Source organism: Bactrocera neohumeralis, chromosome 6 (genome assembly GCF_024586455.1).
Source record: "Bactrocera neohumeralis isolate Rockhampton chromosome 6, APGP_CSIRO_Bneo_wtdbg2-racon-allhic-juicebox.fasta_v2, whole genome shotgun sequence".
Lineage (NCBI taxonomy): Eukaryota > Metazoa > Arthropoda > Insecta > Diptera > Tephritidae > Bactrocera > Bactrocera neohumeralis.
Genome location: NC_065923.1, coordinates 75,551,290 through 75,566,686, shown reverse-complemented (window position 1 = coordinate 75,566,686; position 15,397 = coordinate 75,551,290). Strand labels below are relative to the sequence as shown.

At 41.1% G+C, this 15,397-nt stretch overlaps 2 protein-coding genes across 4 annotated transcripts in view; one reads left to right on the top strand and one right to left on the bottom strand.

The window, feature by feature from the left end:
- Nucleotides 1-212: 212 nt before the first annotated feature.
- Nucleotides 213-15,397, top strand: part of LOC126761794 (COMM domain-containing protein 4) — a 64,415-nt gene continuing 49,230 nt past the window's right edge. The window contains exons 1-5 of one of the 3 annotated variants that reach the window (XM_050478190.1): nucleotides 213-324; nucleotides 2,310-2,450; nucleotides 2,522-2,753; nucleotides 2,836-3,114; nucleotides 3,271-3,459. In XM_050478190.1, the coding sequence (XP_050334147.1) occupies nucleotides 322-324; nucleotides 2,310-2,450; nucleotides 2,522-2,753; nucleotides 2,836-3,077 (618 nt within the window). In that variant the 5' untranslated portion in view covers nucleotides 213-321 and the 3' untranslated portion in view covers nucleotides 3,078-3,114; nucleotides 3,271-3,459. Of the gene's footprint in view, nucleotides 325-2,309; nucleotides 2,451-2,521; nucleotides 2,754-2,835; nucleotides 3,460-15,397 lie in introns of those variants that run through there. The other 2 variants (XM_050478191.1, XM_050478188.1) reach the window with 2 other exon arrangements.
- Nucleotides 263-1,367, bottom strand: LOC126761796 (leucokinin). Its single transcript, XM_050478198.1, has 2 exons — nucleotides 1,189-1,367; nucleotides 263-1,066 (listed from the first exon to the last, which is right to left on the bottom strand). The coding sequence occupies exon 2, from the start codon at nucleotides 1,037-1,039 to the stop codon at nucleotides 524-526; it is 516 nt and encodes a 171-aa protein (XP_050334155.1). The 5' UTR covers nucleotides 1,040-1,066; nucleotides 1,189-1,367; the 3' UTR covers nucleotides 263-523.

Genomic DNA, 15,397 nt, shown 5'->3' with positions numbered 1-15,397 from the left:
ATTAAGCTTTAAGTAATATAGAAAGATTTGTAAATTCACTAAATTTTCGACGAAATAAAACTTTACGTATCTTAACGCGTCTTTCCGGCGGAAAATTTTATGACAGCTACTGCATATTAGTTGGCAACGCGGCTAACGCTTACGACCAGAGAACGTATATAAATTACAGAGAACGTAATTTATAAACGTTCTCTGCGTCAAATCGCACTTGCGTTGGCAACACAAGAACAGCTGTTTTGTATTGTTCATTTAATTCTGGCTATTTGTCAGAAATCTGCCAGCACCGCCAAAACCAAATTAGCGTCTAAATATTTTTCTACAATGGTAAGTTTTTCCTAACTATTAATTAAATAACAAATGTTTTACTTTTTTGTACTTTAATGTAGTTGCAGCCAACAATAGTTTGAAAGTTACATGATTTTGTGTTTGTGTTAAAATTTTTGATAGTTATATACAGTAAACAAAGGTATCCAGCCCGTAAAGAATTCTAAAGATGTTATATGCTTAAACCAGCTTCTTCCGTTTACAACATATCCATGCTTCTGTCGTCAGTCGAAAGGTGTGCGCGTTTACCGCCCCACGAATGGAAACGCTGCTTCTTACCCAATACAACGGAATTGCGTTTTTCGTCATGCTGCAGTTGGGATTTCATGCGACAACGATCAATAACTGCCTCCTTAATGATGTTGACAAAATCCATATCGTTAAATTGTGCCATCAATAGTTTGAAAAAAGCCCAAATTTCATTACGTTGTTCGCTGGCGCTGCTGCCCGTTTGTAGTGCACGGAAAAGCGGCGCGTTTGCGGAGTCTTGTTGGTCCTGTCTATATAAAACTTCAAGCGGATTAAGAGGATGTGAGTCGTACGCATCACAGACATCTTCAAAGCTCAAAATGGCTTGTAGTAAAAAGCGACGATATTTTGTAAGCTGATCTTCGCATGTGCTTAGCTCATCACCGACGGGCTGTGCCAATACAAATACATTTTGGCAAAAGCAAATCAACAAAGTGATAAAAAGTATTGTGTGTATGATGTACATGTTGAAGGAAGTAGGCAACCAAAAATCCTGCAACAAAAATTAATTTGAAAATTACTATGCAGTGGCAGGTGTGCGCTGTGCAACCACACTGTTGTAATCACACATATTTTTAAAGCAAGTTACATATAACTTTCGAATAGTTAAAGTACCTTTTACGCGATTAAACGTATTTCAATAGATTTGTTGCAACTTCCGTACACAATAAGCTGCGTATCCGATCGGTATTATAAATTTCGTTGCAATATTAATTCCACTGTTATAAATATTAAAAGAAGTTATTCCGTGTTTTACCGAGCACAAACTGTGAAGAATTCAAAACCTACACGCATATTTATAGCAAAAATTATGTGCGGCAGCTAAGGATATAACTAACTCGCAGGCTTAAAGCAAATATGTACATATATGTATGTATGTGTATGTGTTATTTGCATTTAAAAACACATATTTACGTTCACAAGAAAGGCATGCAGTTAAATAATTACAGCTAGCAAAACGGTAAATGCCAACGATTAGCACATTATAAAGAAGTGGATAAGTGGTATGAGGGAGTGCTTTTTCTAAACCGTTACACTTTATGCATTTCAAAATGATATACAAATAATTGTAGTGTGCTTTTTGGCGTTAACGCACGCTTCAGCAAGTGAGCGAGTGAAAGGGGTGCCGACACAACAAGCATGTACACGTATAATAAGCTATCTGCTGCAAAGTCAGCTTGTACTTGAGGGTGGTAGGTGGGTTGTCTAATGTCTATGCACTTTGCTGCGACAAATTATCACAAGCAACAAGTGTCATAAATTCCACGTTTATGCTGACAGTCAAGTATAGGGAAATTTTATTAATTGCTTCTCTACGAGTTAGCTAACAAACAACACTTTCGCGGCAAAGATGGAAACTCAAATAAATAAAAGTGAAAATAAATATGCACACATATACACATACATACATATGTATATTGCTTACAAATATATTTACTTGCCTTTGGGACGCACATAAAGCGTGTTTAATATATATATTTAATTAGCGCACCACTATGTGTAGCATGAGTCTAAAAGTCAAACGGAGGACCCCTTAAAATAGCACATTTTCTTTACTGTCAGACCTAATCCTTCGTGTGAGTTGACGTTCAAATATTGTTGAAAATGGTGCGTGAACTAAAATGTTGTCGCTTCGTGTTAATTCTTTCAACTCATTGACTTGCTTCGCCGTTATTTAATTGAGCCGTATGGAATCGCAGTTAATTCATTTAATCGCTTACAATTGCTTTTTGCAGAAATTCCGTTTCTGTGGTGATGGCGACTGTCCCGACTGGGTGTTGGCGGAGATTATATCCACACTATCCGTGCTGAGCGCCCAGAATTTAGAGACACTAGCTGGTTTAGTTGCCAAGAGAATTGTTGGTGCACAGTTCGAGGTAAGTGTAAACTCTGCTGTTATATCCCTAAAGTTTTTCATTTTTATTTTTTCCATATTCTGCATGCCCAGGAGAACGCCATTAAAGCGATAACAGCTGATTTGTCCAACGATGGCAAATCTGCTGTGGCTTGCATACATTTCTTGCTGATCAATGCTTCGCGTCATGCCGTTACGGAGGCGGTATTCAGCGAAGAGATTCAACAATTGGGCTTACCCAAGGAGCATGCTGCGTCAATGTGCCGCGTCTTGGCGGCCAATGTGAGGCAAATACGTCAACGCTTGCAGGACAAGGCATTTAAAAGTGTGTTTTATAAACTTATTAAGAAAATATATTTATTATCATTTCATGTTCCATATTTATGTTCTCCCTATTGTGTCTACAGTTAATGAGCTCTCGTCAGTGCGTTTTATACCACCGTCACCAGAACAGCCCGATAACACAGTTGGCTGCGTCAAATTCGAATTAAAAATCGCACAGGAGCTAATTGATGGGCTGCCAGAGGACACCACACATGTGCTAAATATTGAGCGTGCAAACGTTGAGGCCTTACTCGATGAGCTGAAGGAGGTGCGCTCTACATTGCAACAATATAGTTGGCGGGAAAAGGACAAAACGGATGTCTAAGTGTGAAACTAATTTATAGTGGACATTTCTTTACAAGGTATTGAATTAAAAATGCATTTTGTAGTAGTAAAGTACTTAGATGTACTAGTAATTCTTCAGGGTATAAGCTAGTAATTATTAGGTACTATGAAAACCATTTATAACATTCTAGTATGATAGTATTAATACTCATATGTTGCGTTTACAATTACAGTAAATGCTTATGAGAGAAATTCCTGTTAGGAAGACTTATATTTCGTCATAATCGTCAAATCGTAACTATTATTGTAATTATAAATGACAAAAACACAAAAAAATATTGCATTTAGATATAATATAAAAAAATAAGACAAAACGTTAACTTCAGTTGCACCGATGCTGTAATACCATTCCCAAAAACGAAGTGTTTCTTACAAGATCTTGTTCTTGATCGTTCAATTTGTATGACAGCTATATGCTATAGTGGTTCGATCCGTATAATTTCTTCGGAGATTGTACCGTTGCCTTCAAAAATAATTCTTGCCGAATTTCGTTCAGATACCTCGTCAAATATAAAAGTTTCAGTTTGATATCTCATATCCATGAGGGAACAGACCGGCTGACATATGCACACCTGTGTAGATTTTTTTGATTGTTTTGTAATCGATAAATCTTGTGCGGAAATGCATTTCAGCGTCATCTAGTGACAATGTTCATGAACATTGTAGAGCTTGAGCTACTTAACACAACGACCTTAGCTCAGTGGAGCTAGTCACCGATAGGTGGCGTTGCCATGTATTTCCATCCGGCCTTGGGCATTTCATTTGGTAATTCTCGTCTGTTGCTTTTGTTGTTGTTGTTAAGAGGTCTCGATTTTATGTATTAAATCCATATTCCTTCCTTTGTACTGACCCCACTGTTGCACGAACAGTCAGTTGAAAAATTTATACTCCTTTATGGACGAACTGACCAATTAATCATCTATTGAAGAATAACCGCTATGTCTTACCAGTTATTGGTGTCAAGTGGAGAAGGGCTTCGCTGAAACTTATAGTTCTCTGAAAACAAGTCGAGGCAGACTAGAATACTCTAGAAACATCAACAAAACTTCTTGCTTGGAGGAACGCGGAATCGCCAGACCGCAGGCGGCCGCTCTAAGACCTTCATTAGGCCCATTATGATCCAATAAGCCCTTTAAGTGGCTCCATGCATTAAAACGGTGTATTAATTATTTGGTTTGTTTCGACGTGTTCGGACCAAAGAAGCTCTTCATCGGTAAAAGTTAGTGGAGTGCAGTCTCTTGGCATTTTGCGCAGACGTCGGGTAGCACATCGTTTGACCTTCTCTGTCGACGGGTACAGTGTAAACTGCCGGCTCAATTAACTCACATGCATCTCATCTGGGTGCCAGGTCATATGCGTGCAGCCGAGAATGAACTGGCTGACAAGGTTGCTTGCTGTGCAGCTGCCCCCACGATTGTTGGACCGGAACCCTGCGTTACGGTTGGTTCCCATACCATAAAGTAGCTACTCCGCATGGATGAAAGAATGACCAGAGAAAAGTAGTGATAATAACTCACAGACATGCACGAAGCAAAGGTGCTAATGGGTGTAACCAATCACTACGTTTAAAAGTGTAATCAATCATCACTAAGCTGGGTCTAAGTGATTTGTTGTGACTGAGGAAAGGGTTTAATAGACGATAGGTGTTGTTGTTATTGATGTAGCCGCAGAAAACTTCGTAAAGTAATTTCGAGGAATGTTGCCGAGTTGACAGTCCTTCGTTGGATAAGAAACCGTGTCAGTTCCGATTACTTAGACCCGGTATTTAGTGAGTTCAGACCTTAGATTGCGCTGCATGCCTCAATTTACTTCTATTCTATTGTCCTATTGTTGTTGTAGCGACAGAATTCTGCCGAGTTGAGAGTCCTTGACCGGATAAAAAATTCGGGTCCGTTCCGGTTACGTAGTCCCGACTGTCGCGAAAAAGGATTCTGTTCTCCTCCTTCATCGCAATACAGAAATAGTCAGGAAAAGTCTTCATAATTAGAGGATATTATACTTTTGATCTCTTCAGCAGCTAAAGCTTTTTTTGTAGGTTATGTTTTGTTCATTTTCTAGGTTATGTTTCCGCTGCTTCCTTTCCACTTAACATTAATGTAATAGATGAGTCAAAATTAGCCGTCCAATAAATTGTATTTTAGTGCTGCTTAAATTTATTAATTAAAAAATCTGCATTGTAAGCCCTCACCGCAGAGGTAGAACATTAATTTTATAACGGCAATGCGTAGATTATCTGCTGACCACAAGGGAAAGCTCTTTTATCGATTTATGGCTCAGCACACACTAACACACACACAGAGACACAATTTTAGTGTGGCTAATAAAAGCGGCGTAATTTTAACCCTTTTCCGTGCCCAAACCACGCGATGAGGCAAAGAAAAATAAAAAAAAAATTTACCGAAAAGGATAACAAATTTCAAGTGATAAACCAGAAATATCAACCTAAAATTATGCGTGAAATAACTGCAAGCTACAGTTGCACGTGCGCCGCTGGTTACAAGAACAAATTAAACTCCGAATGTGACAAAAATTATGCGGCCATCAGTTTGGGGTTAAAATAGATAAAATCGCTGGGCCCGGCGACGGTAAATTAAGTGCGACGCAAATGCAGCCAAATTTGATAGTAAAAATGTAAAAATTTTGTACGCATGTGGCGCATATACCCATCACGACCCCCTCCTCCCCTTTAATAATCACACACACACAGACACACAATAGTACAGGGTTTGTCCGGAAAGTAAAGGACTGATTTTCTTCCACCGCGACTCTACTTCGGAGCGTGTGCGCACCTACTGGATTCCGTACAAGGCGTTCCTAGCTAACGAACGAGCGGCTGGCCAGTTGTCTCCGAGCACCTGGACTAACATTTTTGCGCGACGTGTTTCTGTGAGTGGTGCAAGCCGAAGGCGAGAGAAAGTGTACCAAGAAAATTTGAACTTCACACATGTGAGCCCCAATTTTTGAATAACGTAATCACAGGTGACGAGTCATGGATCTTTGAGTATGATCACAAGACAAAGAGACAATCATCCGAATGGCATACGCTGGGGTCTCCACGCCCAAAAAAGTGAAGAATGCGCAAATCAAAAGTGAAAACGATGCTCATTGAATTTGTTCCTCCTGGACAATCAGTCAACGCCAAGGCTCAAACGAAGGGTTGGAAGTTCCACCACGACAACGCACCGGCTCAGACCGCCTTTTTTGTGAACAGCTAGCTAATCAAGGCTGGCATTGAAACGCTTCCGCAGCCGCCGTCCAGCCCAGATGGGGCCACCCCGGACTATTTTTTGTTTCTTTGCCTAAAGAGGCCAATGTAAGGCAAGCATTTTGAGACGACAGAGAGGATCCAAGCAGCTTGCACCTAGGCTCTCAAGGTTATTCCGGAGAATGCCTTCCGCGATTGGTTCAATAATAAATCGATTCAGTCCTATTACTTTCCGAACAAACCCTATATGCAATTAAATTCGCTTTCCTCACGGTTGAGTAATTAAAAAATTTCTACCTCGCCAACTTGTGCTTTATTAAAAATGGGACATACACACTCATGCGCGCGCTTAGGCGACTAAAAACGAGGAGTGCGGGGAGGCAGCGCTGGAAAATGCTGCATTGGATATTTTTTTCAATTAAAGCTTACGCCGTTTGTCGTCGCTAATTTGCTGCAGTCACAGGCGCTCGCTTTGCTGTAGTTGTTGTGAGCGCCGCGCTGCCCACGTCACATATACGCATGCATCTTGTAGTTTGGCCGCAGCTGCTGCTGTCGCTGTGGCGAAAATGTCACCTCAATTAAATTTTTTCCGCACAACAAATTCCCAGCCTTTGTTTTTGTAATTTTTGTATTAATTTTTACACTTTTCGCGCGGCGCTGGCCGCTGTCAAGACGCGCAGCAGCAATAGCAGCAGTCAAGCTCAGCCGGCAACTTTCTTGTGATGTTTTTGATGCAGCGCAGCAAGTCTTAGCAGTTTAGTTGCCCTCAACGCGCCCAACGCCTCCTCACATACTCACTTGTTTCTTTCTTTTCTTTGAAGTGTTTCAAGTATTTTTTTCTCTGCCTTGGCGCATTTACTTGAAAATTACTCAATGTTGTTGCCACATGTTGCTGACATTTGACGCGTTATTTCATTTGCGATTTCGCCTTAGTTTCGCGTCGCTTCGTACGCTGTTGGAAATTATTTTCTTTTCGCATTTTTTCCGATTTTTTTCAAATTTTTTTCGCGCTCATTTACTTAGTTTTTATTGTCGCTTGATTTATGACTGAGAATTGCTTCGAAATTTACGAGTTCTTTCAATTGGCTTCACTTTATTTGGCGCAATTGTTTTTGTTTCTTTTTCGTTTTCTTCATTTACTCTCATTTGGTGCGTGTGGCGCGTTACCATCATGTAATCAATGCAGCACAGGTGTTGTTTGGCGCTTGAACTCTAAAGAAAAATATTAATTAAATTTGTAAAAATTGTAGAAACAAACTTGAAACTAGAAGCGAAACTAAGTAATATTAAATTATGCACTAGATAGAAAGAAACTGGGTCCGATTTGCAACAAATCCAAGCCTGCTAGCCATCTATCGGTTAAATAACCGGTTAATTACCCAACAGCGCTAACAGAGATTGCTGTTTTTATGAGTTTCTTAAGGCCCAATTGATAATTCTAACCGAAACTCTTGTGTTCGAATGAACATAGCGTGTGAAAGACTGAAGCCCACCGTCAACAAACGGATTGGACCTTATCACTATGGTCCCGGAAAATCCAAATGTTTGAGAAAGACCCACACCACCTCTTCGTCGATTTTAAAGCCGCCTTCGACAGCACGAAAAGGAACTCCCTACCGTGCGACTTCTTCAATGGCATATCTTTGTCTAAATTATATAATTAAATCAAATGCGTTGTATTTCTTCTCGAAAGCCATATGTCTAAAGAAACAAATTTGATATGAAGAAATGAGGCAGCTATAGGAAAAGTTCTTTAAGAAAAAGTCTTTTGAATCTATTTAAAGTATTTGAGCCCATGATTTTTAACACTTATTATTTAGAGTACATTTTTTTAATGAAATACATTACTTGATTATATTTACAACAAAAAGTGCAATAAATATAAATTTCCCTGCGATTTAAAGTGTCAAAAATGTTTTTCAAAATAATAACTTTCCACCCGCAAAAGCAAGAGCAATGATAATAAGTGCAGATAAAGTCAAATCTAACCGCCCTGCAATGAGAGACTTAATCATTTAAACCAAAAATCATAGAAACGCCGAAAGAAACTACGGGGGAAGTTTGCTCCTGCATTAGGGCAGGATAAGTATACAACAAACTTCCAAAAGAATTTTATAACGCGCTCTATATATATCTCGCAGCTTTGCCTCAATACGCGCTTAACTCGAATCACTTCTCATAACTTAAAAAAAATATATTAAATTTGAAAATACCTTGGGGACGCCCTAATACTCCTTCCAAGCCAGCGGAAAAGTGCATCAAACTAATTGAAACTCATGCAACATGATGAGATAAGCCCAAACTGCCAACAAAGCAGCGACACTTGCAACAGCGTCAGCAGTCAAAATCTACAACAAAACAAAGGGAAAGCACGCACACAATAAAAATAAGTCGAAAAAGGGCGGAAAATGTAAAATACGAAATCATTTAGCGCAGCATTTATTTCATTATTACCCTTGAAGTCGAATTGTGGTGGGCAACAACCCACACTCAGAAGCTTGCGAGCCGCGCAGGCAAGGGATAAATGCTTGCCAAATAGTAACAAACTTGCAGTTGAGGTTGCCGGCGAGAAGGCGATGTTTAACAAAGGGAAAAAGATTGTTAAAAGTCACAAAGTGGCACTACGCACATGCGGCAGGATAACAACAACAAGCACGCACATCCCCACACACACATTAAACGTCGCGGCTAAATACCGGAACGCGTAGCGGATGTGATTTCGCCACAGAAGTACACAAACCGCCCGAACAACAAGAAAACGTAAGGCAACCGGAGTCAGCCACTTGTTTACTGCTTTCACCCTCCCATTTAGTTAACCCGACAAAGCGCGGTGGCAAGAGGGTGGTCGGCCACCTTGTTTGACAACAATTGTGACAAGACTGCGGCGTCTACAAATATACAACGCTATGCTTCGGCAGATAATGTTTGGCATATGTAATCGCAACCTAACAAAGCAAAAACAACAATAGCAATATTACTTTCATTACGTGTAATGAAATGAATGAGTGTAAAGCCAACCGAATTGTCAGAACGCTCGGAAGCTTCTAACAAGTTACGGCACTATTCAGCATTTAGCACCAGAATTGGGCGGGTATTGCTGTGAAACGTTGGTTTTGCGAGCGAAACTTTGGCTAAACGAAATTGTTTTATCTTCTTGAACCCTTCATTTTTTCTTTACTGGCGAAGAGACCGCTTACGCGGTTGTGAGCCGAGTTTACAACTGCGCGGCAGTCGTCCTTCCTTTTCACGGTTTGGCGCCAATTGGAGATGCCAAGTGTAGCCAGGTCCTTCTCCTTCTGGCCTTTCCAACGGAGTGGAGGTCTTGCTCTTCCTCTGCTTACCCGGCGGGTACTGTATCGAATACTCTCAGAGTTGTAGTAGAGCCGCTATCTTCTATTTCGCTGAACTATGTCAGTGTCGTCGTATAACTCGTACAGCTCATTGTTCCATCGACTGCGGTATTCGCCGTTTCCAATGCGCAAAGGACCATAAATCATCTGGAGAACCTTAAACTTGTAACGCCGACTTATGAGATGTTGTCATCGTACAGCAGGACGGGGATGAATTTGGTATTTGATATGCCATTATGTAGTGAAAATTATCACGGGCAAGTGACTGGCGTGGTTGGTTCGAATGCATTTCAGTCGAGAGGTGCAATTTTCACTTTTGAGCAATAACGCGCCGATTATTCTATTCCAAAGCGATCAATAGTCTCAGGTTTATTTGCGCAGACAAGCAACTTTACATAACCCCACAAAAAATAGTCCAGTATATTAAATTTCTTGGAGGCCACGCCACAGGCCCACTACCCACACCAAAAGTTTCCTTCAATAAATAAATATTTTATGTTTCGTTGGCTGACTTGTTGAAACCAAAAGTCGTCCACCAATTCAGGCACGAAGAAGTTATTAATTCTAACTCTAAAGCTGACAATGATGAACCGAGATGAGAAAGCACTTGGAGCATTCGATAGAACTGTTCTCCGCGAAGTCTTTGGAGTTCTCCGCGTGAGCTGTGAATATCGAAGAAGAAGAAACAACGAACTAAATGAACTGTGTATATATTTCTATGGCAACATGTATGTATATACATGAAAATCAAAGAAATACCCTGGTTAGGCCTTGTCGTTCGCAAAAAGTATAATACTCCAGCGAAAAGCTCGATTCGAGACCCACGGTGGTAGATTGAGGCATATCATGAAACATTGGAGACGGTGTCGATACTGAAAGATGACTACGAAACGGTACTCCATTTGACATCGCTAAGAACCAAAATTGATCTATGCGAGGCTCACGAGCCTACCGGACCGGACCTAACCTAATTTAGTAATATTTCATTGGGCTTCTAAAGTAGATACATATATCCAAATTAACTCTTCTGGTGGATTTTTCGCGTAACTAATCAGTTTTTTCCAACGTTCTTAACCCTTTTCATGCTTTCCGCATTGCGCCGAGCAACATTTAACACATTAGACACACTAATTCGCTTAATGGCAAATAAATAAATGCAACAAACACGGCGGACCGCGCTGGCAATTGAATAAATATTGGCGATGAGGTGGCGAGGGTGGGCAAAGAGTTATGGCCCTTCATTACAAATGATAAACAGCGCAGAGGCAATGCACTGATTCAACACACACACACATTCAAACGCACTCATACACACGCAGCTACACACTCATAGAGGCACCAGCGCCAGCAGCAGCGTTGGAGTGATGACACCAGCGCACATTAAATAAATAGAAGTGCAACAACAAAAACAATAAACAACAGCATTCACTAAATTAAAGTGGAAAGAAGAAGAGCAAAATGACACAATAACAACAGCAACAACAATCACCATATAAAGCGATACCCGCTGCGTATTTGACTCTAAATTAATACAATTGATACTTGAGTGCGCTCACTTAGGCGTGCAACCGAGCGGAACAGCGCGGCAGGATAATAACATTAATGGCACAGGACACAACGACGACTAGTGCAGGGCGAAGGTGGGTGGAGTGTGAAGTGTAGAAAAAGTTAGCGACGAGTAAATACAAATAATGAAATATAGACATTAGTGGCAGTGAGGGGGTAAATTGACACAACAACTGCGGAGCGAGTGGGGGGTAGTGGAATGTGGAGGGAGAGTGGATGCCAGAAAAGCAAGTGATTGTGAGTATTTGCGCATTTCGCAGCACCGCACTTCGCTTGCGTATACCTCGTACATAGAAGTCTCGCGCTGTATGTGTGTGTGTGTGTGTGTGTGTGTGAGGAAGTGCCTGCGTGTGGGGGAAAATGAGAAATGATATCTATTAAATGAAAAAGGATGAGTTGGTTGGACAATCAAGCGCATATAAATTCAAATAGAATCAGAGTTTATTCAATATTGCAAAGGGGGGGGAGGCGCAAATGAATTGAAATTATTTTCTTGTTGCTTGGTTTCAGCACAAATATTAGCTTTACTGAGGTATTGAGAGACTTATATAAAAGTACAAATGTTTGTAAACATTTTAATTAAAAAGCTGAGTACACAACTTTCTTTCATTGTTCAACAAACACAGCTCAATTATTGCTTAATATTGTTGTTTAGTATATTGAAGAACACCTCTAAGGAGTGATTAAACTCGGACTTTTCCATATTTTCGTCAAGCTCTAGCACACAGATGATTATTCGGCATTTATGTTTGGAAGATTATCTCTTTCAAATGTTGGCCGCAGCTATACCTCAGATGGTCCACCCAGTGAGTCCATTTTTCTATGACCCGTTCGAGGATTTCGACTGGTAACTGGCGCATGACACGCGTAATGTTTTGCTCCACGGCCTGAATCGAAGCAGTATTGTCCGCATTGATTTTAGACTTCACATGTCCCCACAGAAAAAAGTCTAACGGTGTGATATCACACGACATTGATGACTAATCGATCGGCGCAAAATTTTACTCCGAAGTATTCTCTCAATAAATCCAGTGCTTGATGCGATGTGTGGGAAGTGGCGCCCTCTTGAAATCAAATGTCGCCGAGATCACAAGCTTCAATTTCGGGCATCAAATTCGTTTGAACATATTTTTCCTGAAATTCCCTCCTACTTCAATTGCATCCTCTCTATTTTTTCGCTCACATAACGACGAGGCCCAATTGGTGGACGAGGAGAAGTCACTGGAAAAGAGGCGGAGTGAGCGCCTATGAAGTAGTCTACACAGAGACCAGCTAAAATTCTCTCCTACTTCAATTGCATCCCTGAAAGTTAGGAACACTACGTCGCGGAGACTGCAACTGATGACTGTTTCTCCGCTTACTTAACGATGAGGCCCGATTGGTGGACGGGAAGAAGTTGCTGGAAAAGAGGCGCAGTAAGCTGTTTATCGCTTGCAGCTAGGAGAAAAGGTTGGAGCGCGTTGCTTTAGGCTATACGAAATACTACTAATAATTGTCAAAATTGTATGATAGAAGGTGAAGTGAAAACTTTCAGGAACTTTCAGCTTTGTAAGATTGTGGTAGAATCATCTCGGCAGTCCGAAAACTGACATTAGTTGCACATTAGTCTACAATTTTGTCATCAGCGCATCGTCGCTTAGGTACCACAACGAACTGGCGCTATAACTTGTCCAAGTAAGATTACTATTAGGTTCGTCTATTTAACTTAACTTAACGTAATTCTGATAGTCTTGTATTCTTTGAAACGCTTTGAAAGCTACTAGAGATCGTCGATCTCAACCATAGGGGAGATTATTCACAAGCTGCAACTGCTAGAACTGTAGCTGCTTCTTCCTCGGATATTCTAAATATATGTATGGCGAGCTGAGTTGAATTAGCACCATATATAGCATATATACGAAGTATCGTCCTGAAATTAAGTTCTTGTACAGAAAACTTTTTATTTGTCAAAATTTTTACAAAAAAATTGGCTTGGATTGTTGCCCAGGCCAACGCTATAACTTTCGAAAAAAATTTCCAGGTCAGACCCCTATTTCGTATAGCTGCAACACAAACAGAATGATCAAAATCCAAACCTTGTATGAAGAATTTTTTGATTTCAAGAGATCTCCACAAAATTCGGCATGGATTATGGTATAAGGCAACTCTACAATTTCGGAATAGATTTACCAGATGGGACCATTATATCATATTCCTTCTCCATTTGTGAAGGTATTTTAGCTTGGGTACAACAGAAGTTAAATATTTCTTCTTCTTTATGGGTGTTGCAGTTGACTAATTGGTTCAAGCAGTCACCTCGTATAAAAAATATTAAAGAGACTTCCTTTTCTTAAATTATCACCAGCTTGTAGGTCTAAACGGCCCAGGCAACGGAACGTGCTGGAGTTAACAAGAACTTCCTCATATATTTACATATATGTATGCATATCTCCCGGGTTGGCAGGTGAGATAAATTATGAACGTAATTTTATATTAAAAAGATATCGCGACAGTCTGCCTAAAGCATGTGTTTCTGCGCACATACATACATACGCTTTTCTTTTCACTTCGCATTGGCGACAAATCATCACTGATTTATATTGCAACTCCGCGCCAAAGCGACCTGCTTAACTCCCATTTTACTTACGTTTTTCATTACTTCCCCCTCCGCTAACAATCTTAAGTGCCTGCGTCAAATAATTTCGCACTTCAATTAAATGGGCGCATGTGTGTAAGTGGCGCGCCTCCAGCACTTTCGCGCCGCCTCGGTGTGCTCAGTGCCGCATTGCGCTATTAACGCGTGGCAAATAAAAATAAAATTAAATTAAAATCACATCGCACATTGTAAAGTGGCCAATTAAATTGTTATTACGCGGCGCCCGAAATGCGCTTAATGCGCTGCGCCAAGCGCCGCACCGCCGAGGTATTTAGTAGCGCTGTATTTAACGGCGCATAGTGGTGGCGGCGGCGGGGTACAAGCTCAGCTGGCGTGGCGCGTCATTTTAGCGTCGATAATAAATGCTACCAACCAACACAGGCAGTCAGCGCTGCGCGGCGTATTATGATTAACGCTGCTGATGAGCGTTGGGAGGAGCGGTGCGTGCGTCTCGGTAATCATTTTACGAATTTGTAACGTGCGTAAATTTTCGCAATTCCCATTGCAACTGTCGCAACTCATTCCAACACATCATTACTTTCATGCGACACGACAACGTATGGCTTACGAGGCCCTTGGCGCACAGCTACGAATCAAGACGCGTTCAAGCGCGCACATACACGCAATCATCAGCAGTGCGTACACCTGTATGGCAAGCATATTTTTAGGCGCACAGCCGTAGCAGCTGTCTGCAGTTGCACAGTCATTGTCGCCATTGACGCACACTCACACACACATGCACTCGTCATCATCAACGTTGGCGGCGCGCTACTTCGCTTTGTTGCCTTCGCTGGGCTAGTGTTGGCGCTTGTGAGAGGAAGGCGCTTGGTTTAGGAAGGCGCGCGTTTGCCAACCTGATGCGTAATTGAATCATTTAAGCGCAATTTGTTTGCCACTTCTCGCACCTCCCGCACGCACTCACAGTTGTTGCCGCGCGTTGAGTGTTGTGTCTCCGGCCATATTTTGCGCTTCACATTGGCGCTATTGTTTGCAGGCTTTCGATTTGCAAATATTCTTGGCGCTTTTGTGTGTTGTTGTTGTCGCGCTTGGCATGTTTGTCGTTGTCGCTCGTCGCTACTTCCATTCCAGCCTGCCGCAGTGTCGCGCTGACATTTGTAATTCAATTACTTTTTTGCGTGTCGCCGCTCCTTCTAAACCCATGCCCAGCAATGCGAAAGTAGCGCGTTATAAGAGGTAGTGTGTAGGCGCGGAGGTCTCTTGGTTAAAATTCTGCAAATTTATACAATGACAAATTGATGCAGTCAATCTTGGTACATGGCGCACGTGAAATCGCTTTTAGAGCTTGTTTATAGCTTGAATTTATAGTCCAATTGATGTGTGAGGAAACTTTATTGGAGAAATGTTTTGGATATAAATAAAGCGAGGTTTTATTATAGATATCTTCAAACATGAAGAACTCTTAACCACTGCTTGCTTCCGCTTTGTGGCTGCTAAGCCCATTTTGTACTATACCAGGTGGACAGGAGTGCAATGAAATTTTGTGAAAATTAAATACTAATTTTGTATGGGAAGGTAAAAACAAA